The sequence below is a fragment of the Magallana gigas genome, chromosome 8 (genome assembly GCF_963853765.1).
Source record: "Magallana gigas chromosome 8, xbMagGiga1.1, whole genome shotgun sequence".
NCBI lineage: Eukaryota > Metazoa > Mollusca > Bivalvia > Ostreida > Ostreidae > Magallana > Magallana gigas.
In genome coordinates this window covers 48,258,947-48,284,726 of record NC_088860.1, presented here as the reverse complement: position 1 = coordinate 48,284,726, position 25,780 = coordinate 48,258,947, and the positions used below count along the sequence as shown (strand labels likewise).

Genomic DNA, 25,780 nt, shown 5'->3' with positions numbered 1-25,780 from the left:
CGCCATTTCGTCACTACTTCCTAACTATTTATCTGAATGAATTACAATAGATCCGATTATGTTCATTCAAACAGGACTCACCAGGCATGTAGATTAAATAGAGTCTTGCATAAGAACGACATCTAAAGATTTCACAAATTATCAAGATGTGATGACATTTGACAAGTTAGATGTTACAGAAATGAAGATAAACAAAATCTACAGATTGGTTTAAAGTGAGGCTGCGCTTTGTGCCAGTACCTTGTTTTTTCTCTTGGGGTCATCTTCCGAGTCCTCTGTCCTTGACGAGCTCAGAATGCTGACATCTCCGTGTATCCCATGATCCTCTATCACTGTGTGACCAATCATAGCGTCCGCTGGAGCTGACCTGTGGTTCACTGGGGTCATGTGGAGGTCGCTGTCGTTGAGAGGTGGCGGGGGTGGGGGAGGGTAGTCATCCTCTTCCTGGAACTCTATGGGGGTCTCCACTGGGGGAGGGGTCATCCTGTTGAGGTCGTCCTCACTTCTGTAAGTAGGTCACAGGTAATGTATGGCAGAGTTTTACAATACTAAAAATTATATGAAGCAGAGGAAAATCTTCTGGAAACATCTGCAGTATTAGGGTTCTCTTTGGAGACATATGTAGACCTGTTAATCAAATCTTTAAGATCAGTCAGCTACTGATGAATTGGCATAGAAGTAGTGTTGTTTATACTGATGATCCTTCTATCTGACTATAATGGGGTAGGGGTCTTCTAGAACAAAGCCTCTATATACATAAGCCTAGCTGCAGTAAGTTAACACCTGACCATGGGATGAAAAACTTCCTTAAACAAGGCCCCGTATCATCGTCATTGGACAAACTTACGGTGAGGTTTGGGAGTTATCATCGTCATTGGACAAACTTACGGCGAGGTTTGGGAGTTATCATCGTCATTGGACAAACTTACGGTGAGGTTTGGGAGTTATCATCGTCATTGGACAAACTTACGGTGAGGTTTGGGAGTTATCATCGTCATTGGACAAACTTACGGCGAGGTTTGGGAGTAATCATCGTCATTGGACAAACTTACGGTGAGGTTTGGGAGTTATCATCGTCATTGGACAAACTTACGGTGAGGTTTGGGAGTCTTTGTGCTAGTTATGGACTGATTACCCTAATTTTTACACAAAATTGTGGAAAAAAATATAACCATCAAATTATTCAGGGAATTCACTACACTACTGATATCCTCTCTTTACTTGCCTCAAACTGTCTCAAAAACATGTAAACCAACCTTGGAAGTATGTTAAATTCAAGCCGAGATTGAGGGTCATCATGTACTGGTATAGAATGTGTGAAAAATAAAGATTGATCAATCCAAAACTAGCATACCTTTTTTGTGTGCTGTAAATTGCAGTGTTTTACTATTTGAGGCACTGTAGCTCCCAGGTCATCCATTCGAATTTATTCAGACCAGGAGCTAGTCCTGCGGCTAGAATTGGTGAAATTCTCTAGACCACCTACCACCTTGGGGGACCATGAAGACTCACCTGACCATGGGAGGGGGGAAGTCCTCCAGTGTGGGTTCTTCCTGAACGGTTTCTGGAATGTTTTCGACTTCATTACTTCGGACAATGTGGTGATCCTCCTGGCGATCAATCCCCTTCATATCGTTTGACCCGAGGACCGGGGCTGAGAACTTCCTGTCCCCAATGCCGTAGCTCTGGAGTGGCGCGGGTGACGTCTGAATGTGAGGGTAGGCGGGGTAGGGCGGGGGTAAATCTGTGGGGGAGAGAAAACAGCTCCATTCAACAACTTGGTCTATTAATACATGTTCTGTGGAATCATAAAAATTTGTGAGGCTTAATTTTCGTGGATTTGGTATCCCTTACCAATAGATAATATCATCAATGAATCATGATTTCTTTTTAACTTTGTTAATTGTGTATACACAAGCTTATCTATAAATTACATTTCATTAAATCTTTAAATGATTGACAATCCACCAAATTAGCCCTTATAAATATAATATATTAATAATAAAAGTACAAAAAAATAATATATATTTAAATAAAATAATAAAGCTAATTAATCAATCAATTAATAGTGTGTTATTTTGGTTACTATCATTACAATAAATTCCGATTTTCCCTGACAATGATATGAACATTTACAATGATTTATCTTATAATTTTTTTTCTTCATTTCTGAGCACTCAGTACAGTAATCATTAAAAACTGGAACTTGATGGGTTATTTGTGAGAACATTAAAGTCGACATTATTCATTCATTTGAAAAACAATTTTTGAAAGAAAATAAATCATGCTGAAATCTTTTCCCTGATCAATGATGAGAGATGGGGAGTGATAATACAATCAATGCTTCAATGCTACACAGTGAGGACAAACTGAGCTAGAACCTTGCAGTGTATCACTGACCCTGCTTGTGTAGAACCCTGCAGTGTATCGCTCACCCTGCTTGTGTAGAACCCTGCAGTGTATCACTGACCTTGCTTGTGTAGAACCCTGCAGTGTATCGCTCACCCTGCTTGTGTAGAACCCTGCAGTGTATCGCTCACCCTGCTTGTGAATAAGTTGCTCTAACCATTGTATTGATTCTGATCAATTTGAAATTTTAGCGTCTTACAACTTTGCATCATCTTACAACTTTGTATCCAATACATTAGCCCTATTCTCTAGTGTAATGAAAGAAGTTCTGCCCAAACCAATTTTCCTTCTTTTGAAAACAAAACTAATTCTTTTCAAGCCGCACCAACATAAAGCTGCTGTGTTTGCTTGATTAATCTCGTTCTCTTCCCATCATCCCACACAAGGAATCAGAGAGAAACAGGAAATTAATCATCACTAAGAAACAAAACAAATCACGTATATAAAGCTTCACAGCGATAAAAATGACTCTGTGTTAGAATCCAAAGATTTCCTTAAAATCAATACTTTATTACAACATCTACTTTAATTATCTACCTTCTTACTCAAAATCACTAACCTAACCGCTTTTTTCTCTCTCTAACTATTCAGAGTAATTACTACTGAGTTTCAGACAATGCTGATTCAACTGATTTATTCTAATTCTCACATTCCCTAATTTTTTCACCGTTTACCTGCATTCAATGCCATTATTTTATTATTTCAAAATCCGAAAAACTAATTTCCTAATAACCCCCCCCCCCCCCCCTTTTTTTTTTTTTACATCACTTCAAAATATCACAGAGTTTCAGAGATCTCCTCCTTTAACTATTCCCTTTTTAATTCTCCTGGCCAATTTCCTAAGACACCCCCTTTTTTTCTCTCTCCCTGTCACTATCTGGTCTATTTTCTGATTTCACGACCAATCACTCCCAGCCAATTTATTCCCACCTTATTAGTGACGCTGCTTATAAACAGTGTAATGGATTTCTCCGCCGCCATTGACGGTCTCTCTTCTAGCTTACTAACCCACTAAGTGGTCATCGAATGGAGGACCCCCCCCCCCCCTAACAGATAGGACTACCCAATCTAATCTAGATAACACTCCCCCACCCCCTCTCAGATATAGCCAGCCGTTTACCTTTTATTATCAGTCTTCTGATAAAACCACTCTAATAATTAACTGCTATAATATCTCCCTTCTCCAGTGATGTTTTTTTTTATTTATTATTTTTTATCATATCTCACTTCCACACTTGTTACACGAGTTGATGCAATAGATATACACTGTTATAATGATTTAGACCTGGGAGGAGAGGGATTCAGAGTCTGTATAGATACACACAGCTCCCGTGATTAGTACACAATGAACTCCGTTACTTTTATCTATTATTAAACAGCCTGGTTAATGGATGTCTCTGGTAATAAGACTCAAGCTGAGCGGAAATGGCCGCACAAAAAGAATATTGGAAATCTGTTTATTTGTCAGCCTGCTACAGGCAATCGGTTGACAATCACTTCCCACTTCTCAGATTAAAAAAAAAGAAGAAGAAGTTGGATTTCTTGTGATGCATTGTTACGTGTTCAATACTACAGCTCATTGTGAGATTAAATATTGATAGAAATAAGACATTATTACAAGACATATTTAGTGCTTCATCGTCTATACATGACATCATATATCGCCAGCCAATCAAACAAACAAATGGTACCTACCTTGTTGAGCTCCCTAACCAATCAAATCCAAGCAAGAGCATTCTGGGTAATTTTTTAACATCCATGAAAATCCCGCCCCTCTTGACAGTAAATGTTTTCATTTAGAACTGTCTCTGAGATTAGGTATTCATCAGGAATCTAGTTTCATTGCAAGGACATTGGCCATATCACCAGGCACTAGACAGATATAAGTGAGAGCGTCTAGGCAAATCTCTCTGATTGCTCATTGTCAATTCTCTGTGGCCAGTTGCTGTATATATGGCGACTGCATAAATCCATGGCAAATACGACATTACAATATCAATCCATGAATATTGTAACACAAGTCAACCTTATGTCCAGACATGATTCCAATTCGTATTCATGATTCATTACTATGTTCACTTTCACCCTCTCCGACTCTACATACTCCCCTCTCTCCATCTGTTTTACACAGACACAGAGCTTGCCACTGTTCAGAACAGAGAAATCTTGTGAAATATCACAGTGATAATGTTGTTATTTCTCTCTCTGGGGCTGAGTCAATGTTAGGATACAGTTACATGTATCTACCGCACCACCAGTGGGTGTCGCAGGAAGGTGAGATTTTCCGTTGATCGTCGCCCGACACCCTGTCATCCGCCACACAGTGCTTATTATACTTACAACAGTTCAGAGCTGTGACATGCAATCAATAAACATGGGATTCTGATTTTTTTTTTCATTCGAAAAATTGCCCAATTAAATTAATCGAGACACTACATAAAATAGGCCATTACCGAGGGCTTGCGAGGCTCATCTGGAAGCTTATGTCAGTAAATGTAATCATATGACAGGAATACAGTCCATTTCTCATTTTATTAAAATGATGTCATCATAAAATACAAATTCAAATTAACAATGATGTTCAGTCACTTGTTCCAGACAAAATTAAAAACTGTGATGACAACAAAAACAAAAATCAAGTAGCTCACAAAATTAATAACTAGTTTTAAGAAAATATAACTTTGTGATAAAAGTACATAAATGTTTATATATAATATCAATTAGATATATATTTACAAAATTTATACATAAAAACAGATCTTTCCTTCATAAAAAAAAAATATTTTACAGAACTGTCTACAACGGGTCGGGTTTCTCTCTGATTGTCGACTACATGATCGAGATTGAAAACAAATCTTTTTCCTCCAAAAAACATCATTGCAAATATTTACAATGATACAATATTGCATCAGTTCCCTTAAAGCTAGTACAGTATACACTAACAGAATTTATCACAAGGATCAATAGGAATGGATTTCTACACACAGCCTTAGAGACCAACAAATCCGACACACAGGATATTACCAATAATTTCCCCTAGTTATGACTGCAGCATAGGTTAACTGTGATAAGAGAATCGGTTGTTTATTTCAAATGACATGAGCCCCAGTTTACCAGCCAGGGGCTATAGCTGAGATAACGGACAAATCTATGGACGCTGACTGCGACTACGTAACAGTCGTATCCCATCATGCTTATCTACAAAATCCATCGCAAAACTAAATTACTTAAAAAAAACAAAAAACACCATCACAAAATCCATCAGAATTTTGCTTCACAGAATGAAAACATCATATGTCACATAGTGTCTTCATAAATATTACATGCAATTAATCAGATTGCTACATGCATCAATTTATGTGCAAATCTCACTCTCTTGATGTTTGCCAATTGTTTTATTTTTTTCAACTATGAAAAATCAATGAAGATAAACTACATCAGTCAAAATGAAAAATGGAGGAAAAAAAAAAATCAATTACTGTTCTGTATTTAGTGAAAAAAATTCTGTATGGTGGTTTTAAATTTAGCAAAATCAATTTCTCGTTTGCTTTTAGAAAAAAAACCAAACTGGTCACCAAAAGAGAAAAAAAGGTCAGATGTGCATCAGCAGTAAGCAAAGCGATTTTTTATTTCCTCTATAATTGTTAATTACTTTAAGAATAAAAACAATGGTTCGTGTAATTATATTTGATCCAGTCAAAGACAGGCCTATCTGTATGTACTTGTTGACAGTTGTGATGTCTGAAGTAACAGGTACTTGCTACCTAGAGAGTCACTCACAGACACTGTACTACAGAGAAAACTGTTACATTAATGGCTGACACTATCGGCAGAGAGCGGTACTGCATCAATCAATTCATCAATACACTCAACATACTCAACTGTCCGCAATTATATTTCTGGGAAATAAATTCTAAACATTTGTATCACTATCAATTTACAAAGTTCTTTTCATACAATGGCCATGGTATTGAGAAATTTTGGCATAATATTAAAAATAAGTTTTTTTTCTCCATTTCCAAAAATTTTCTCTTTTTAAAATTCATCTTCTTTAAGTTAAATGAAAGTCAGCTAAGATATAAATTGTTAATGTTTAAAATACTTTAAAAAAATTATATACCCTAATAAAAAAGGACTTAATATATAGTGCCTTAAACTAAAAATAGAATATATCATTGAGGGTTTGACAATACTGTTTGTTAAAGCGTTGTAGTTCACATTGCACTTAGTTCAAAAGTTCAACATAACAGCTTTAACTTCGTTAGCTCTTGAGTGTCATTGATTGAATGTAACTATTGAAATAATAATGAAAACAAATTTAAAGTAAATTTCATTGGAGTTACCCCTCTTTACAATTGGATATTGTACCTTAATGTTATATAAAAATGTATAGTGTGATATAGAAACGTATAAAACAGGTTCTATCTTTGCATAATAAGCACTTTTACCACACAGCAAATGCTCACGGAGGTCTTGTGAAGTTGAAAACATGTATTCATTTGGTGTCTTTTCTCAGCATTTAACCCCCTCGTTTTGTCTAGTTACTTCATAGAGTTCATCAATTTACGACCAAAGAAAAAATCCATTTTGCAATATAATCATGAAAATATAAATTAGAAAATTTACATAAAAATATTGGACAATATTTATAAACTGGGACAATTAGAAACTGTAGCCTGACAATATCATACAAATTGGTTCATTCTTAGCTGCAATAATGTAGCCCTCTCCCGATTTTTTTTTTTTTTTTTGGGAGAGGCTGCAATAATGTAGCCCTCTCCCGATTTTTTTTTTTTTTTTTGGGAGAGGGCTACAACTCCATAGGATCTCCGTAATGGTGCAAGTGCGGGAGTGATTCACTCCCGCAACGATTTCGTCTCAAATCGTACATAAATGACAATAACATTTGCATTTCTTACCTGAACTCAAACATCGTTAATGTCTATGGCATAAATTAATCCAAAAATATCAAGTAAAGTCCATATATCGGTTATTTTTCGTGTATGTCAACAACGAAAGTTAAATTTGTCCGCCATGTTTACTGACCTTGACCGGTTTTATTTTGGGACAGCCAATGAGAATTCAGGAGCGGATCTTGAACTGAATATAGGAATTCCCCTATTTTAAACATAATTAACGCGGTAAATATGAATTTTCCATTATATACCATTTCCTTAAATGATGTTTTAGTGATATAACCAAGTAAGAACGATTATTTACACTGACATTCACGTTATCAAGCCCATCAAAACTCAAAGCGTACATCCCATAAAATCACGCGAGAACTGTCATGGCTGCTGAAAAAGACGACTGGTAAACATGCTTATGTGTTTTATCTGGTTTTGATTTATATACGGTTAATTTGTTCTGCCTGAATTAAAAAATCATTTTATCTAAAGGAAGTCAAATATAAAATCGATCTTTTCAGACCGGAGTCAGCCGCATTAAAAAATTAATTTTGCACCATTACGGAGATCCTGTGGAATTGTAGCCCTCTCCAGTAAACATCAGATATAAAAAATCGGAGAGGGCTACATTATTGCAGCTAGTTCATTCTATAAAGCTACAGACTAGCTTAAAACACAAACTGATTTATAATAACACACAATAAAGAGTTTGTTTCACACAATGTTAGACTACAAAGTCAGAAACAAGAGCAAAATGCAATGACAATGCCAACCATCCCTTCTTTCAAAGCCTCCCTGATTTACACACATGAAGAATCAAGGCTTTTAAAATTCCCTAACCTCGTGTATATATTCTGTTGGGCTTATATCACATTTTAAATATAAAATAAAAACAGAAAAAATAATCATAAAAAAATAAAAATTGAAAAAATCATCATAAAAAAAAAGAAATAAATAAAAATCTGATTGCTAGGTTTTCTCTCTAGACAAAAAGTTAATCACGAAATTGAAAAGTATCCGAGTAATGTTCCTTAGCTAATAACCCTCTCTCCAAACCCTGTAGACTTAAGGTGGTATGGGACACTTCCATGCTGTGACATTATGATACTATTTATCAAAATAAACAATAAAATCAAGTGTAATTTTATCTATAGTTTCTTTTCCAAAATTGTCACCTAACAGCATAGCGCAGTGGGTCAAAGGGTTCACTTAACGAATCTGTAAGTCATGAGTTCAAATCCCGCTTGAGATTTTAAAATTTTTACCTTTCCAAATAATTTTTAAAAGTTTTTTTGGATAACTGTTATAAAATTTGAAAATTCAAAACCTGTGAAAGTATTATGATTATAATGTACTTTAATTCACATTAATATTGACAGATGTCTCATACCACCTTAACTGGGGTTTTTTAGCATTTTTGATACATGTAGTCATTTTAAAGGATTTGGTCTATGTATCTATTAGAACCTTATATTGAGTTATTTTGTCATCTTCATGCCTGAATCAAGTTACTAAAAATGCTAGCAAAGTTATTTTATTCAATGATTTGGCCTACCATTTTTTAAAAATCCCTATACAAATTATTTCAAATGGAAAATTTAGTCATTACATACTTGACACACTGTTTTCCCTTTATTTTGCTAACAACCCAAAATCCATTTTGCACCAATTTCCCCCTTTTTATGTCAAACAATTTTCAGTTTTAGAATCTTTACATTTTTAAAACCCTTTTATAACATGTAATTTCTAATCTAAAAAATTTCAAATGAAAAATTTGGTCTTCCTTTATGATACATTTTTTTCCTCTAATCTACTAAAAAAAATCCATAATCCAATTTGCACCAAATTCACCCTTTTTACATCAGATGTTTTTATTTCTCTCGTTTTTTTATATTAATATTTTTTTGTTCTGTGTACAGTGTTGTAACCAGCCATTACTATCTGACAATAAACAGAATCACTTGTGATCTTCACGCAGCCAAAAACTGAATAGATAAAATAAGGACAGAAAAATATTTCCTATAGGACTAATCAATCTCTTATTGTTGCATTACTAAATCAATAGTTGATGCCATAATGTGTGGACGCCAGTGTTTTACTGCCATGCATCATACACAATAAATATTTTATGTAATAAGTCTCTTTGAAGTCCTTGGTCAAAATGTCATCCATTCTAAAAACATTTTTTCCCCCTCTTTTGCCTACGATAATATAGATATGGTTCCCTAGCCGAGTTTGAGTATCAAATAAAAAAATATAAGCGAAACTGAGATAAACTAAACTCTACAGAAGAAAAAGTAATTCATCGACAACAGTGCATTTCAAATCATTTCAATCTACTTGATACTAGCAAAACAAATGTAAATCTACAGAAAGCAATGGAATAATTCTTGTAAAACAAGAAAAAAAGTTTTAACATGAGCAATGCAGTCCAAACTTAACACAGATCTTAATCCAACTAAAAAGTTGACCACTCTGCAAGCTGTACTGCAGGTATCAAATACCTACTTATTTTTTTATTCATCTATAAGATGGGGAAGGGGCAATAAACTTTTTTAGTTGGTGGTTGGGGGTGTAACCGTATTTTCATTCTTCACCTGTTGTTGATAAATTGTGAATAAAAGTCTTTGACTTTCTGCAGGGTTTTTTTCCTCTCTATTAAATGTATAAATCAAGAATGAGGTTGCTCTTTAGGTAATGTGTATTTGATAAACAAGAAGCATTCCTTTATCACTTACTTATCTCACCATCTCTGTTATTTGTCAGTCAGACTCCATTATCATGCCATGCTGAATAGCATGCTGAATACAACTTGCTTCAAAACGCATCAACTCAAGGCAGTACATGTACTACCTGTATTTGTACTAATAGCTGAACAACAAACACTAATGCTTCTGGTGCATCCACTTGTCAAATGTCTCATCATGCATAGCAAAAAGTCTGTGTAATTAAACCACCCTACTGAACTGTAAACGAGAAATCCATACATGCATTCTAATTTAAGTTTTAAAAACTTAATCAATAAGCCAAGTGCATGGGGAAGAGCTCATAAGATTACACTGGAAAATCTCCAGGCAATTACAATTCAATTAAAGGGGTTCATCACCATCTATTTTTCTACAATAAAACTTCCACTGAATGACATCCCTTCAGTATAGAGTTTAAGCTCTGGGGCAGGTTATGGTTTCTGCTTAGTTAACATAAAGACGTTTGAAGATACAGGGTTTAGAACATATGGTTTGATCACTTGTAAATATCATAACTATGAATTCTACGGCCATTGCTACAAAAATATTCTGTAGCAAAAAAAAAAAAAAAAGATAATACTTGCTAACATCTCTATTCCTATAGACTGAGCAATTGCTGGTAAATGATGCTGATAAAAATTGGTATAAATTAATGGTTGAGTTTTAAACTGATGCAATAGCAACAACAACAAATATCACCAACAGAAACCAAACTCAACCAATCACAAACCACGTTGTAAAACTGGCACATAAACGTATCACAGCTAGGAACTAAAGAAATAAAACTTCGTAAAACGTCACACAAAAATATGGTGATAAAACTATAACACTGTAGCAAAAAATAAATAATGAATAAATAAATAAATAATACCATAATGTAAACGAATCTCTTTTATGTAGTGAGCACTTGCTTTGAGATTTCTATCCTTCCAATACTGAGTCGTGTAAATGTAATCTGTAGATTCCTTATTTTACGTGAGTACTTAATTCTGCGATTCAACCATTTTGCATCAGATCTTGAGAATATATAATCTAGAATGCCAAACTTTTATCACATTTCATTTAGTTTACATCTGTCCAAAAAAATAAAAGCGAGATTAAAAAATATGTGAGATGTGCTTCCTGCGACTTGATGCGGATATTAATGCCGATTAGTTAATTAGGAATCTACAGTACGCTGAGCATTATGCTATTATATAAATAGTGTACATGTATTTTCTGAGCAAGGTCTAAGTGACCAAACCATTAATTAGGCCCAATGAAATTGAATTACATTCATAATACATACTATTTTTACATAGCTAAAAACAGCTATGCCTACACATTTCTATACATATATGATTTTTTAGCACTTTCCTTACATCCCTTTCATATCTCTGAAGGAATCTAATGGAAGACCTTGCAAATGAATCAATGAATGTAACCTAGATTTTTGTTTCTGACCAACTCATGGTGACGGAACTCAATTTGAAAGCATTAACAATACCCAACAATAAAAATGAAATGAGTGAATAAAAAAATAGAGTACTTAAAGTAGCAACTACCCTGAAGTCTTGAAAATAAGCTGCAGTGGATTATTTTTAAATTACACTCGTAATAAGGGGGCTTATTCTTAAGACCGGCTTACTCTCAAGTCGGATTCTTCTATGATAGAGTTTTTTTTTTTTAATCTGTCGGAATTATTAGAAGAATTCATAATTAAAAATTCAGCCTAGCTTCTATAGAACAGATTACCTGGGTATAAAGACAGGTACACACGACGCGACAGGAATCACACTACAAGAGAATTTACAGTCAGTTGTTAAACGGTGATCAAAATGGACACCAGCACCCATTCAAAAATTCCTCGGAAAAGTTACACCCGTGAGTTTAAGCTGCGAGTGGTTGAGCACTACCGAGAGGCTCGTGAAGGTAACACTAAGACCAGGATATCTGATACGGCCAGACACTTTAACCTCGACGACAGCAATGTTCGCCGCTGGTTAAAGTCCGAAATTAAACTTAAACATTCGCCAAAGGGTGCCAAATCACACGGCTCTGGACGAAAATCATTCTTCCCCGAGTTGGAAAAACAAATTCATGAGGAATTTACAGAAATAAGAAAGCAGGGTCTGGAAGCCAAGTCTTGCTGGTTTAAATCTCGCGCAGCCGAAATCTCAAAAGGCAGCAACTTTAAATGTAGCAAAGGATGGTTTAACAATTTCAAGAAACGGTTTCATTTGTCACATCGTGCATCTGCTTCTAGAGCTCATAAAACACCTTTAAAGAAGTGAGGGCCTTAGTGAGTAGTTTTAGCGCCAGCCTGGTTCAAATTCAGCAAACAATGAAATCACGTGAAGAAAACTGTGGTTCTGGATTAATATGATCATATATGTGAAAAACCATTAAGAATGCATATTAATTACCCAAGCGGTATTTGCTGTCATGTATTTTCTATGTAACTTATTAAGTACCTGTCTTTATACTCTTGTAAATTATCAATTTAACAAACCTTCTATTCATACTTTTGTGAATGGTTTGTAAATGGCATGTATTTTCTTAAATTAAATGTAAACTAAAATTTCTAAATCATTATTTACATTGCGCTTTGTTTACCTTGTCTACATATATTACTTCCTCCATTTTCAAAGCCTGACTCTTTCAACATCAGCTGCATCACATGATAAGAGCATTTTGAATGCAAAAAATTGTATAATGAATTAGAAGTTAAGCCTTAACGACGGCTTTTTATCAATGTTGGATTAATGTTAAATATTTTAGGATTTGATGAATGCTTAAACTACCATCTTATATCTGAGTATCAGATTCATCTTTCAAAAAAAAAAATTTTCGATATATATACTGAGTATGAAATACTGAGACATATGAATAAAAGTTTCTATCTCCTCGATCAACAACAGACCCGCACTATAAAGCACTATACACCATTATGAGGGAGCTAGTTACTGGTAGCATCAACAAAACGTCGATCCAAATTCGTTGTCTTGGTTTTCTTTGGGACTTCCGGACGAAGCATCAGGGCTTGAAGGGAGGCTAAAGGTCAAGGTCGGGATAACAAACCCTCCCCCAGTCTTCTGTTCCTCCTCCCTCTCCCCATCGGAGGAGGAATCACTGAATGAGGTGTTGACCTCTGCAATACTAGGATTCTCAAGGTCGTCCAAGGGGTCAAGGCTGTGTCTCTTACAGCTGAGGTCAGGGTCACTGTCCGACTCAATGGAGCTAAGGCTGGAGTCCGTAGGGGACTGACGCACCAGGGTTCTCCTGTTGGGGGGCTCCCTCTCATCTGCTTTCTCCTGCGACGGTTTCTTGGTCCCCCTCTTGCCGTCTGAGGCCGGGTCGTCCTGGGACAGAGATCTGACCGGTCCCTCATCCACCCCCACCCCAGAGTCTTTGGTGGTCTCTTTCCCCGAGTCAGCCAAACTCTTGGCAAATATGAGGAACTCGTCATGTTTGTGGCTTTCCTCATCACTGCTGGAGTGATCGCTGGGACCGTCCGAGTCCAGGGATGAGGTACACGACTCGGAAGTGTCAGATTCCACTAACTCAGCATCCTCCAGCCCTTCAAGGATGTCAAGAACGTCCGTTGAAGGGGACTTTGAGGGACCTCTGTCAGTGGTGTCAATTAGACAGATATCCTCAATGGGCTCAGCCAGAGCGAAGGCCGGGGGATCATTCACACTCTCAAAGCTGTATTTGTAGCCTCTCTCTCTGTGGAAGCTCACTTTCCTGGGTCTCAGAGGACCGTAAAACCTGTCCATCTTTTTGCCCTCTACTTCAGCAGGCACAACCTTTGTGTTTGTAGGGTTAAATAACATGGCCTCTGGCTGTACAGGGATCTGCAGGGGCTTCTTGCTGTCTGCATGTTTTGCTGAGGGAAGTGAACCATAGTCACTTTTGGCATCAGTTTCTGAATCAACAACACTGTTGGGGCGACAGCCGGGTGCTGTAGTGTCGTCCATTGGTTTAAATGTGGAAAAAGTGATGTTCTTGAGTTTTGGTTTCCTGGCCGGAGGGTCCTTGTTCAGAATCAGGTAAGCTGCTGCTTGTGAGGGTAGGTCCATCCCCTGACTCACACTGCCTGACCCACACAGACTCACACTGTCGGTCAGCTTCAGACCCACAGAACTCTCCCCACACAAATCACCAACACTCTGCCTCTCCACAGTGCCTGAGTCTGGCACCTGTCCTCCATTATTATTGCCCACTGATGACGACCCTTCACCTTTCTCTGTCTTCATCTTCTCACTTTCACAAGTATTCGTTTCAAGCTTACTTTTATCTGCTTTCTGGTCTCCAATCTCACTCATTTTCTGGTGAAGTTCATCAATAAAGGTTGCCCCTCCGTTGGGGATTTTCATCTTGAGGTCTTTTTCCCCGTGGAATGAGGAGCTCTTGTTGAGGTTTGGAGTCCTGGTCCTGACCTCCCTCTCCCCCCTGAAGGACAGACTCTTCCCCAGTATCCCCCTGTTCTGTATATGTCTAAACACGTCCTTCTCTATAGTGGGGCTAGTCGTATCATCCACAGAGGAGTAGCTGTCCCGCGGGGGAAGTTTGTGGACGTTGACAATCTCCACCTTCCTGTTACAAGAAGGGGACCTCTCTAGGGACGATTTACTGGTGTACCTGTGTCCCGTGGAAGGGGACCTACTCATCACCGACCGACCCACAGGGGACATGCTCTTACTAGTTTCCTTGTCCCTAGATAGGGACCTTCCTGAGGCCGGGGACTCGTTCCGTGACTGACTGCCTCCCTCGTACACCTTCACATGCTCAATCTGCATGTTGGCGGGTCTTCTCTTCGTGGAACTCCTCCCCCTCCTTACGAATGGCGGACTCTTGACTTCCTGTTTGTCAGCCACGCCGTTATCGTACAGCCGTCGCTCTAGGTAGTAGGGAATGTCTTCGATGAGATCATCGGGACTGCTAATTTCACTCTTCTCTGCTTCAGGGGACGCTCCATGGGGCGAAGTCTCCATCGTGGACCCTGTCTCAACACTTCCTGACGCTGCTGATGGTTCATATAAATCAACCAACTCCTGAACTTCAGAGTTTGCACGAACAACACAATGGTCCGTCCTATCACCGTTCACACTGTTTTCACTCTCCTCCATGGAGTCTGGTACTTCCTTCACGGGCGACATCTCCATGCTGACCGTAATACACGTTCCCGCGGGGATCTCCTCTTTTAACGTGATCATAAACTTCCCCGCTTGACTCGTTATCTGTTTCTGTTCTGTGGGAAAATCGGACGACGATGATGATGATGATGATGATGACTTTGTGTCCTCTGCGAACATGACTCTCCTGCTGTCCTTTAAGTGAGTAACGACCCCTGTATTATCATGAGATGGAGAAGTATCCCCCGATTTCCCCCCAACAGACTTATCTGAGTTATTGACAGTAACTGCCCCACCGTTAGTACATACAACATCAGACCCACCACCATTGACACCACCGCCACCACCTGAAATATTGGCATCAACAGATGCCAAGTTACCATTGTCATGTACATTTTGATTGGCTGACGATACATGAGAATTAGTACCTAAACATTCAGCATTAGTAACAAGTAAACGGGCACCTCTGACAGCCTCGTCTTCATTTTCCTGGTAATCGTCCACCCCGGGCGTTCCCTCACGGTGACCCCCGTCCAGCCTGGGGGAGTGGAGTGACCTACTTCCTGACAGGGAGCTGTCCAGGCTGTGGGAGTCGTTGTGGTCACTCCTGGTGGGAGATACCACCCTATCGGACCCTGCGGTGTGAGAGCCGCGAGACCCCATGCTGTTGGTGGTGTCCGGTGTGGTGTGGATAACGGATTTAGCTGTGATCTTTGGGGTGACACTGGTGCTGCGGCTTGACGAGATCCTACCACTCACCGATCTACAACAGAGAAAAGAAAATCCATGGATCAAACTTTTACAATGTGTTCTACAGCAAAGACATGAAAGACAAGACATCTATCATGGATGATACTTTTACAATGTGTTCTATAGCAAAGACAAGAAAGACAAGAAATCTATCATGGATGATACTTTTACAATGTGTTCTATAGCAAAGACAACAAAGACAAGAAATCTATCATGGATGATACTTTTACAATGTGTTCTATAGCAAAGACAACAAAGACAAGAAATCTATCATGGATGATACTTTTACAATGTGTTCTATAGCAAAGACATAATAATGACTTCTGTAAGAAACATATCAATATACATGTAAGATCTGCAACAGAATTCAATTTGTACAAAGTAACTGCTATAGCTTTGAGTAAAACTTGTCTATTAGTCTCATAGCCAAAAGGGTTTTAAAACAGTTAGACTACTTTTAGCACAATCTCAAAGTATTTGATCAACTTTAACAACAAGCTTTACAAACAGTGAATCAATGCAACTACAGCAATTATCAGCAAAAAAAAAAAAGCAGCAGAATCAAGTCCTATCAGCAGGCATATTTCCTCATTCTATATTGATAATTATTCAAACTCTTGAATCAGACACAAAGAAATATCACATAAAACTTATATTTCCCAAGTATATCATTTTGCAAAGAAATGCTACAATGTTAGTCAGTATTCCAGTAAATATCTAAGGCCAAAAAAAATTAATTTTTAGATTTAGATTCTCATCCCCGCCCACGCCTCTGAAAATGGCCCGCCCCAATGCATTTTATTTTATTTTGGAAAAAAAATTGTGTGGAAAAAAAATTTCAGGAAAAAAATTGGGCTCGGTATACAAAAATGTCAAAACATTTTATTGGCTGCCTGCAAACATGTGCATTACAGTTTGATTCCAGTCATGTTTTATCATAAGGATACAATTGTCTTCATGCATCATCAGTTAAGTCAAAATAAAATGGAATTAAAATATTACTAGTGGGTATGTTTACTCATATTAGCAATGACAATTCAGAAGAATACAGCTGTTGTTATTTCTAGAACATGAACGGTGAAGACAGGGGCTTTAAAAAATACAAAAATAATAAATAAAATCTGCCCAGCCCCCTATATTATTTGCAAATCAGGATGAGAATCTAAATATTGATTTTATGTGGCCTAAGTGAGCACTTTTTTGGAGTATTTGTTTTTTTCATCTCTGAATATAACAGATGTAATACAGCGACAAGAGAATCCTGTACGGTTGTAGAAAATAACAGACTGCTAAAAACTTTACATTTAGTTTGGATTAACGAATCAGTAGTTTGGATTAACGAATCAGTATGTAATCCCCCATCCCACCTCCTACAATATTGAATCCACTCACTTTTGAAAACATGCAAATTGTCTAGATGATGCAAACAATATTTTAAATCTAGAAAGTTGGTTAAAATGGAGAAACTCCATGGATATTTCTAAGAAAATCTTAACTGTTCTGTAGCCATGCAACAAAACATCAAATAAATTGGAAATAAAATGATAGAAAGGCATTCCAGTGAGGAATAAAAGCAAAGAACAAACCAATTCAAAATGCATGGGACACAAGACACTAATATGCAGATATCTCATCAAATTAATGCAACAGAAGACAAATCCATACGATATCCAACAGAGTTGTCTAGAGATATCAATATACATCACTGATATCTAACAAAAGTTTACAACAATACAAACTTACTTTCTGTTTAACTTTCTGACATTTAATTAAAAAAAAGAAGAAATAACCACTCAATACTGCTTCATTATTAACAAACCAATATTTATACAAACATTCAATAAACCTAACTCAGTTCCTTAGAAATGACGTTCTTAAGATATTGATTCAAAACTCCTTTCAACATTCCATTCTGTAATACCACACCTTTGCTCTTGCAAGTATCTAGACTATTATTTCGTGTAACCAAAAACTCTGACCTTATGAATAGAAGTAGGGTGAAATTACTTTTATTGAATTAAAAGTTGTATCATCAATAATGATAATAATACTTCATAGTTTGATAAACACTCAGTCCAACACATGCTTTTTACACTAGCTCTTATCTAGACTATAATTCAACCAGGGTCAACCCAGGGTCCCCCAGGGAGGTGTTGGTACTGGTGTCAGATCTTTTATGTCCAACAAATATGTCTAACAAATGAGCCAATTCTGACAAAATGTGTTATCATTTACAATGAGAATGAAATATTATGCCCACTTGAAGTAGAATTATTCTTAACTTTATGACCTTGACCTTTTGACTTGTAACTAATGTTAGGACTACACTACCCATATATCAGATATCATTGGGGCACGCAATGGTCCCATATCTTGGGGTACACATCAGATATCAGTGGGGTACGCAATGGTCTACAGTGTGTAAAGCAGTGTGGCCACTCATTTATCCTAGCCGCGCAATCAACTCAAAATGCATGTGAGTAGCAATTAGATTAAAACAAAAAGAGACAACTCCTGACATTGATGTGAAGATTCAAAAGCTTAGACTTTAAATAGAAATGGCTGGAGCCGTGATGTCTGCCGTATTTACCTTTGGAATTGCGGGGTGACTACGGGGTTTTCTCGGACGTAACTCATCAGCTGTTTCTGTGTCCGCCCACTGTATCTGTAAATATATCAGCATATCAAAGTCAAGTTACTTCATAAACATTCATTATTTTATGTTTGCAACAGAATGCAGAGGATATCGCCCTTTTAATAAATTTTTGAAATTGTATTATAAAGAATTCTTATGCATTGCTATTACAAGGACTGTAGGATATTTGGCGTCATGAAGAACGCGTAACTTGTTATCATGACCATTGTTTTTATGACTATCGCAAGTCATTTGAGATCCAGTAGATAAAAGTTATTAAATCTTAACATAGTACTTTATGTCACCACTTAATTACATGTACACTGTTCTACCTATGTTCTAACAAATACATGGCCTAGAGAGGGCTCAAAGGTCGTGGCCATTTTTAGACTGTATTGATCTCCTTAAAAAGAAGAGCTCTACATAAAATATTGGAACATGCCCAAATGTATATGGTAAAACATATAGATTGTTTCTTTACTAAATAATAGTTTACAGCTACATAAATCATACAGTATCTTAAGAATTAAGGTAGATCTGATGGTTAGTTTGTTGACCTCCCAGCCTCCTTAATCTAAACATGCAAATACCAATTCTTATACTGAAGTTATAAGTACTTCCAAAAAAGTACAGATCAATACTCTTTGAAATACAAAAAATTTAGGTGAAAATGTCAAACTACTTTAAAATCATTACCAAACCCCCATGCTAAAATTTTACCACCATGATTTCACATGTAACCAAATTGGTCAACACTTTTTTTCGAAGAACTGACAATTTTTAATGTAAGATGAAAGTAATATCGGCTCTCTTATTTTTTCTATAAATTCTCTCAAGAATTATCTGAAGCAGAAATTCAATTTTAAAAGTCAATTGTCAAGCAGTTTGGAGTGCAAATCTTTTTGAATATTCCCATAAGCCAATGCATTTCCCTATTCCTCCTAGCTGCAGCTTGTGCACCAGGCATCACCCCCCAGATCAATACGCGAGGATCACAGCCCACCAACTCCTCATAATCAAATCAGGATTCATGACGACGAGCATAAAAGACGCATCAAAGAGGCAAATTATCTGTGTGTTAATCAAACTCTATGGAGGGCATTTGCATGCTCAGTAAAAATTAGATTTCCTGGATGAATTCTGAAGTAGAGCCATTGACATTTTAACAATGCTTGGTGCTATCTCTCTCCAACATCTCCCAGGCTAAATGTTCTAGTGGCCCCTTAGCACAACGACAAGGAACTCTATTGTAAACTGTTTAACTGAATCAAACAGACTCATGGCTGATGGTGGCTTTGGCAACAAGATTTAACATAGACCAAAATTCACAGGGATAAACATATCTTATTTATTTAATTATCTTGCTGAATTACAAAACCACATCATTCGATAAAAAGGCCAGAACTATGAATATTGACTTTGATGATCAGCTGAACTGAAAAAAAATTAAATGTGTTGGCAACAATTCAGATATCAGGCAGTGTAATGTGCAAAAAAAGTTGCACTTGCATACAACATTTTTTTGCTTCTATCTATTTTGCAGGTTCATGTGAGAGCCCAGTTTTTGGTACTTAATCAGGCTAACTATGAAGAAAAAAAGAAAAAAAAAACTCCTGGGAAACACAATGGTTGGAGATAAAACAGACAGGATACAGAAATGGTAAGAGAGTCCTTCCCTTCGTAGCTCCATTATTCCGTGATTTACACATCCTTCTTTCTCATCAAACAATCATTCCAAGATTTAATATCTCGCTCCTAATGGACGTTTTACGAGCTCAGTTCTCGCAGAACAAGCCAAGATCCATTTTGTACTGATTCTGTGTCGCTAAACAGCTTAATGGCCTGAACAAATTTATTCCCAATAATTTGCCATCGGATATGAATTTTTATCATTTCCTGACTTTAAAATATATCCACCACTATTTGACTAGATAATTAATGAGAACTGACTTTTAAAGAATTAACAATTCTGACTTTACACTTTCTTTTACTGGTGCATCTTCTACTATCAGTTTCCTAAGGAGGCTGTGTGGTCAATAAATTGACCATCAGATTTACCTAAAGATTTACACTGAGATAGTTTCTTTCACAATCAGCTTATATCGAGTAAAGAAAAATTCCAAATATTTTAGAGTCAAATTTGAATATTTTTCTTTTTATCTTCATACAGAGTTTTTGTATTAAGGAGATCAATATCGTCTAAACTAGACGGGACTCCAGCCCTCTTAACAAAGAAGGAATACTGTATATCCGGTAAATTTCCCGATGATCTAATTTTCGCTTTATTTGCGATCTCTTTTAAATCATTTAATAATCAAATAATCGAATACGCAGAAATTGTATCCTGTATCATTTTCTATAAAAACTGTTTAAATTGCAAAAAATTACTGAGCAAATTAAAAATGTTACATATTTTCTCCATTTTCGCAAATTTTGTGACATGCGAAAAAAAACGGATATATGGTAATTGGTAAATTGATTTTTCTGATAAATGTTTAATTTTTTAAAGACACTGTGTGTGCAGTGAAGTGTGACCGTCGGATATACCTGAATGAGGATCCGTGGCTGACCAATCGGGTCTTGTTTCTTGGCACTGGTTTGATTCTATGGCAGCGAAAGAATGCGTGGTGTTCCAGACACTTCTTCCAGAAGTTCTTACAGCAGTCGCGGCTGTCAAAGAAGAACTCCACCGTGTCCTTGTAATAACCCTGAGGGAGAAATCACAAACAACTAAGTAACGAATATAGGAAACAATATAATACTGTAAATACAGCAGAGTTCTTACAGCAGTCGCTACTGTCAACCAAGAACTCTATTATGTCTTTTTCATAACCCTGACAGAAAAATCCCAAACTACTAACTGACATGAAAGTTTATACAGTAATACTGTAAATCTTCCAACTCAGATAATACTCAAATAGAACACGTAGCAATCTAATGAATTTGTCTTTAAATTTCCTGTTAAATATTTCTGTTTCATTTGCAAAAAATCAGATAAAATCAAAATATAATATTCAGCAGATTGACACATATATGACATGAATCACAAAGGACTTAGTCAACCCATAATGCATCATCTAAAAATTTTTCAACCAATCAATTTGCTCTTTACAAAACATAGTTTTTATTACCAAGTCAGTTTTTTTTCTTTCTAACAAAGAGCAAATGTGAAAAATTGAAATTTTTCTTTCTTAAAAATGCAACATTTTTCTTATATGATTATTTGATTACCTTTGTCATTTTTACAATTCCTTTATTTACAAACACTTAATATCATTAGCAAAGGAGATCAATAATAGAACAGTTGTTAATGGAAAAGCTTATACAGTGTTTCTGTGTATTTTTGATGAATAAGAATGTAGTCTGAGCAATGCAGCAATGCATTCATACAATGTCGCTGTGTATTTTCGATGAACAAGAATGTAGTCTGAGCAATGCAGCGATGCATTCATGCAATGTCTCTGTGTATTTTTGATGAACAAGAATGTAGTCTGAGCAATGCAGCGATGCATTCATACAATGTCGCTGTGTATTTTCGATGAATAAGAATGTAGTCTGAGCAATGCAGCGATGCATTCATACAATGTCGCTGTGTATTTTTGATGAATAAGAATGTAGTCTGAGCAATGCAGCGATGCATTCATACAATGTCGCTGTGTATTTTCGATGAACAAGAATGTAGTCTGAGCAATGCAGCGATGCATTCATACAATGTCGCTGTGTATTTTCGATGAACAAGAATGTAGTCTGAGCAATGCAGCGATGCATTCATACAATGTCGCTGTGTATTTTTGATGAATAAGAATGTAGTCTGAGCAATGCAGCGAAGCATTCATACAATGTCGCTGTGTATTTTCGATGAACAAGAATGTAGTCTGAGCAATGCAGCGATGCATTCATATTCACACAGCTCTCATTCATATTCATGGACATCAATTTTTAGGGATTTACTCAACTTCACTAATCTGAAGATTGTTACACCATTGGTTTTACCTCGTAAGGCGTAAGAACAAAATCCTTCAAAACTGATGTTCAATGAATACAGATGAAACCACAGTATCTAGCTCTTGTCCGTGGACGTTTATTGAGTTTTGTCTTTATAAAATCAGTAATGCCGCGCCCCTGGAGGAATCCCGACTCACCTTCTGTCCACTGACGTATGTTTCTGGATGAAGTTTGATGAGGAAACGTTTCCGCTTAAAACTAAGTTTGCGGATCTTTGCCCATGAGAATGTGTTGATTCGAGTGTACTGTTGAAAGACTAAGATGCCCAGGTGAGCCACCGCCAGGCTTAAAATCACTCCCTCATGATCCTGTCCAGAAAAAAACGAACTCAGTATATCATTTATAATATATAGCTATGGGCGAGCTTAAAATCATTACAATAAGATTAGAAGGGATTAGAAAATTGACACAAGTGTTGAAAAAATAATGGTTCCAATTTGCAATCTTGGTAGAATTCGACATCAATATGAAGGATAATTTAGGAAGTTTTGCTTTACTGTGAAGCAATTGAAATTATGATGTTTTGTTTCAATGCTTTAAAACATCTTCAGCTATTGTCCACAAATTGTCCAGGTAACCTGATATTTAGCGGATTTCTTCCAGAGTGATTTGGGAGGGTGACTGAGGCATTAACCATGGTGTGATTAGGGAGCGTGACTGAGGCATGTGATTAGGGATGCCTACACTTACCCTGGCTGGACAGAGCTTCATTCCGTAAGTTTCCACTTTCCTGGCCGTGTCCAGTAACCCGGCCTCTGCCTCGGCCGGACTTTCCCCTCTACAACACAACAAATCAATCAAATTAATTTTTCCTTAATACATGACATTGAATTTGAACAATACAGGTTCTCTTAACAACATAAACTACATTAAAATAAGACAGAAATCCTTCAATTTTACTCTCCTTATAATTTATAATAGTATAATTTAAATTTTAAATTTTAGAATTTAAATTAATAATTCCTCCTTATAATATAATTTTATCAAGGCATGCTTATAGAACATTAATAAATTTATAAAGATTTGCATGTAAATAATAATATTTACATTTTCCAGTGTCTTTGCCTTTGATAATACTACGTATCGATTTTGTACTATAAAACCCATGATAACTTCAAATGACGTATAATTGGGGCGCCAGCGGGGTTTGCTTATTTATATTTAAATATTTTATCGTACAATGGCTTAAAATTATATAAATATAAGTAATAAGGAATCATTCTTTGAATATTATGAGGTGATAATTTCGGTCGAGGCGTGATCAAATCTATCATAAAGCCCTTCATGCTTTACTAGATTTGATCAAACCCTTGCCGAAATTATCACCTCATAATACTCAAAGAATGATTCCTTATTCCTTAAATCTTTGCAAATGTTTCCTGACTTTAGGTACAAAGCTTAATACTGAGATGAGTTAGACAATGGTTTATACATGTGCTGTTTGTGGTACTCCGCCACTTTCTTCAGCATTTCCTCCGTCTGGTTCGGTACAAACGGCCCCAGCATGGACAGATAGGAGTGGTCGTGATACTCCTCAATGATGAAGTCTCCTATCTCAGCTGTCAACACAGAAATAAACAGGGATAAACATCAAAACACTAGATCTAGGGAAAAAAGCTACTGACATGATGTTATAGAATCAAAGAACTGCCTGCAATGATAGACATGAATTGCCCACATTTCATTTTAGACATGTTATACTACATAAATTTGTTATCAAGGTAAACATAAAATGCATCTTACATGAAATATAAGAATATAAGAGACAATACCATTACCCCCCCCCCCAAAAAAAAAGAAAGAAAAAATTTAGCAGCTACTCAATGTGCTTTAAAACATTGAACAAGAAAACATTTTTTTCAGAGAAATAACATTATCAAGGGGTTTAGGGCGGGGTTTACTTGACCTTGTGCTATGTAAGAGACTATCAGACTGACCTTGTGCTATGTAAGAGGCTATCAGACTGACCTTGTGCTATGTAGGAGGCTATCAGACTGACCTTGTGCTATGTAAGAGGCTATCAGACTGACCTTGTGCTATGTAAGAGGCTATCAGACTGACCTTGTGCTATGTAGGAGGCTATCAGACTGACCTTGTGCTATGTAGGAGGCTATCAGACTGACCTTGTGCTATGTAAGAGGCTATCAGACTGACCTTGTGCTATGTAGGAGGCTATCAGACTGACCTTGTGCTATGTAGGAGGCTATCAGACTGACCTTGTGCTATGTAGGAGGCTATCAGACTGACCTTGTGCTATGTAGGAGGCTATCAGACTGACCTTGTGCTATGTAGGAGGCTATCAGACTGACCTTGTGCTATGTAGGAGGCTATCAGACTGACCTTGTGCTATGTAGGAGGCTATCAGACTGACCTTGTGCTATGTAGGAGGCTATCAGACTGACCTTGTGCTATGTAGGAGGCTATCAGACTGACCTTGTGCTATGTAGGAGGCTATCAGACTGACCTTGTGCTATGTAGGAGGCTATCAGACTGACCTTGTGCTATGTAGGAGGCTATCAGACTGACCTTGTGCTATGTAGGAGGCTATCAGACTGACCTTGTGCTATGTAGGAGGCTATCAGACTGACCTTGTGCTATGTAGGAGGCTATCAGACTGACCTTGTGCTATGTAGGAAGCTATCAGACTGACCTTGTGCTATGTAAGAGGCTATCAGACTGACCTTGTGCTATGTAGGAGGCTATCAGACTGACCTTGTGCTATGTAGGAGGCTATCAGACTGACCTTGTGCTATGTAGGAGGCTATCAGACTGACCTTGAGCTATGTAGGAGGCTATCAGACTGACCTTGTGCTATGTAGGAGGCTATCAGACTGACCTTGTGCTATGTAGGAGGCTATCAGACTGACCTTGTGCTATGTAGGAGGCTATCAGACTGACCTTGTGCTATGTAGGAGGCTATCAGACTGACCTTGTGCTATGTAGGAGGCTATCAGACTGACCTTGTGCTATGTAGGAGGCTATCAGACTGACCTTGTGCTATGTAGGAGGCTATCAGACTGACCTTGTGCTATGTAGGAGGCTATCAGACTGACCTTGTGCTATGTAGGAGGCTATCAGACTGACCTTGTGCTATGTAGGAGGCTATCAGACTGACCTTGTGCTATGTAGGAGGCTATCAGACTGACCTTGTGCTATGTAGGAGGCTATCAGACTGACCTTGTGCTATGTAGGAGGCTATCAGACTGACCT

General features: G+C 37.1%; 1 protein-coding gene across 7 annotated transcripts in view; it reads right to left on the bottom strand.

Moving 5' to 3' along the window:
* Positions 1-25,780, bottom strand: part of LOC105319496 (FERM, ARHGEF and pleckstrin domain-containing protein 2) — a 60,422-nt gene that overhangs the window by 16,432 nt on the left and 18,210 nt on the right. For 2 of the 7 annotated variants that reach the window (XM_066070135.1, XM_066070136.1), the window contains 9 exons: positions 24,003-24,129; positions 23,261-23,348; positions 22,708-22,878; positions 21,113-21,273; positions 18,521-18,595; positions 17,674-17,688; positions 15,645-15,943; positions 1,513-1,744; positions 241-505 (listed from right to left, as the gene is read on the bottom strand). In XM_066070135.1, the coding sequence (XP_065926207.1) occupies positions 241-505; positions 1,513-1,744; positions 15,645-15,943; positions 17,674-17,688; positions 18,521-18,595; positions 21,113-21,273; positions 22,708-22,878; positions 23,261-23,348; positions 24,003-24,129 (1,433 nt within the window). The other 5 variants (XM_066070140.1, XM_066070139.1, XM_066070138.1 and 2 more) reach the window with 5 other exon arrangements.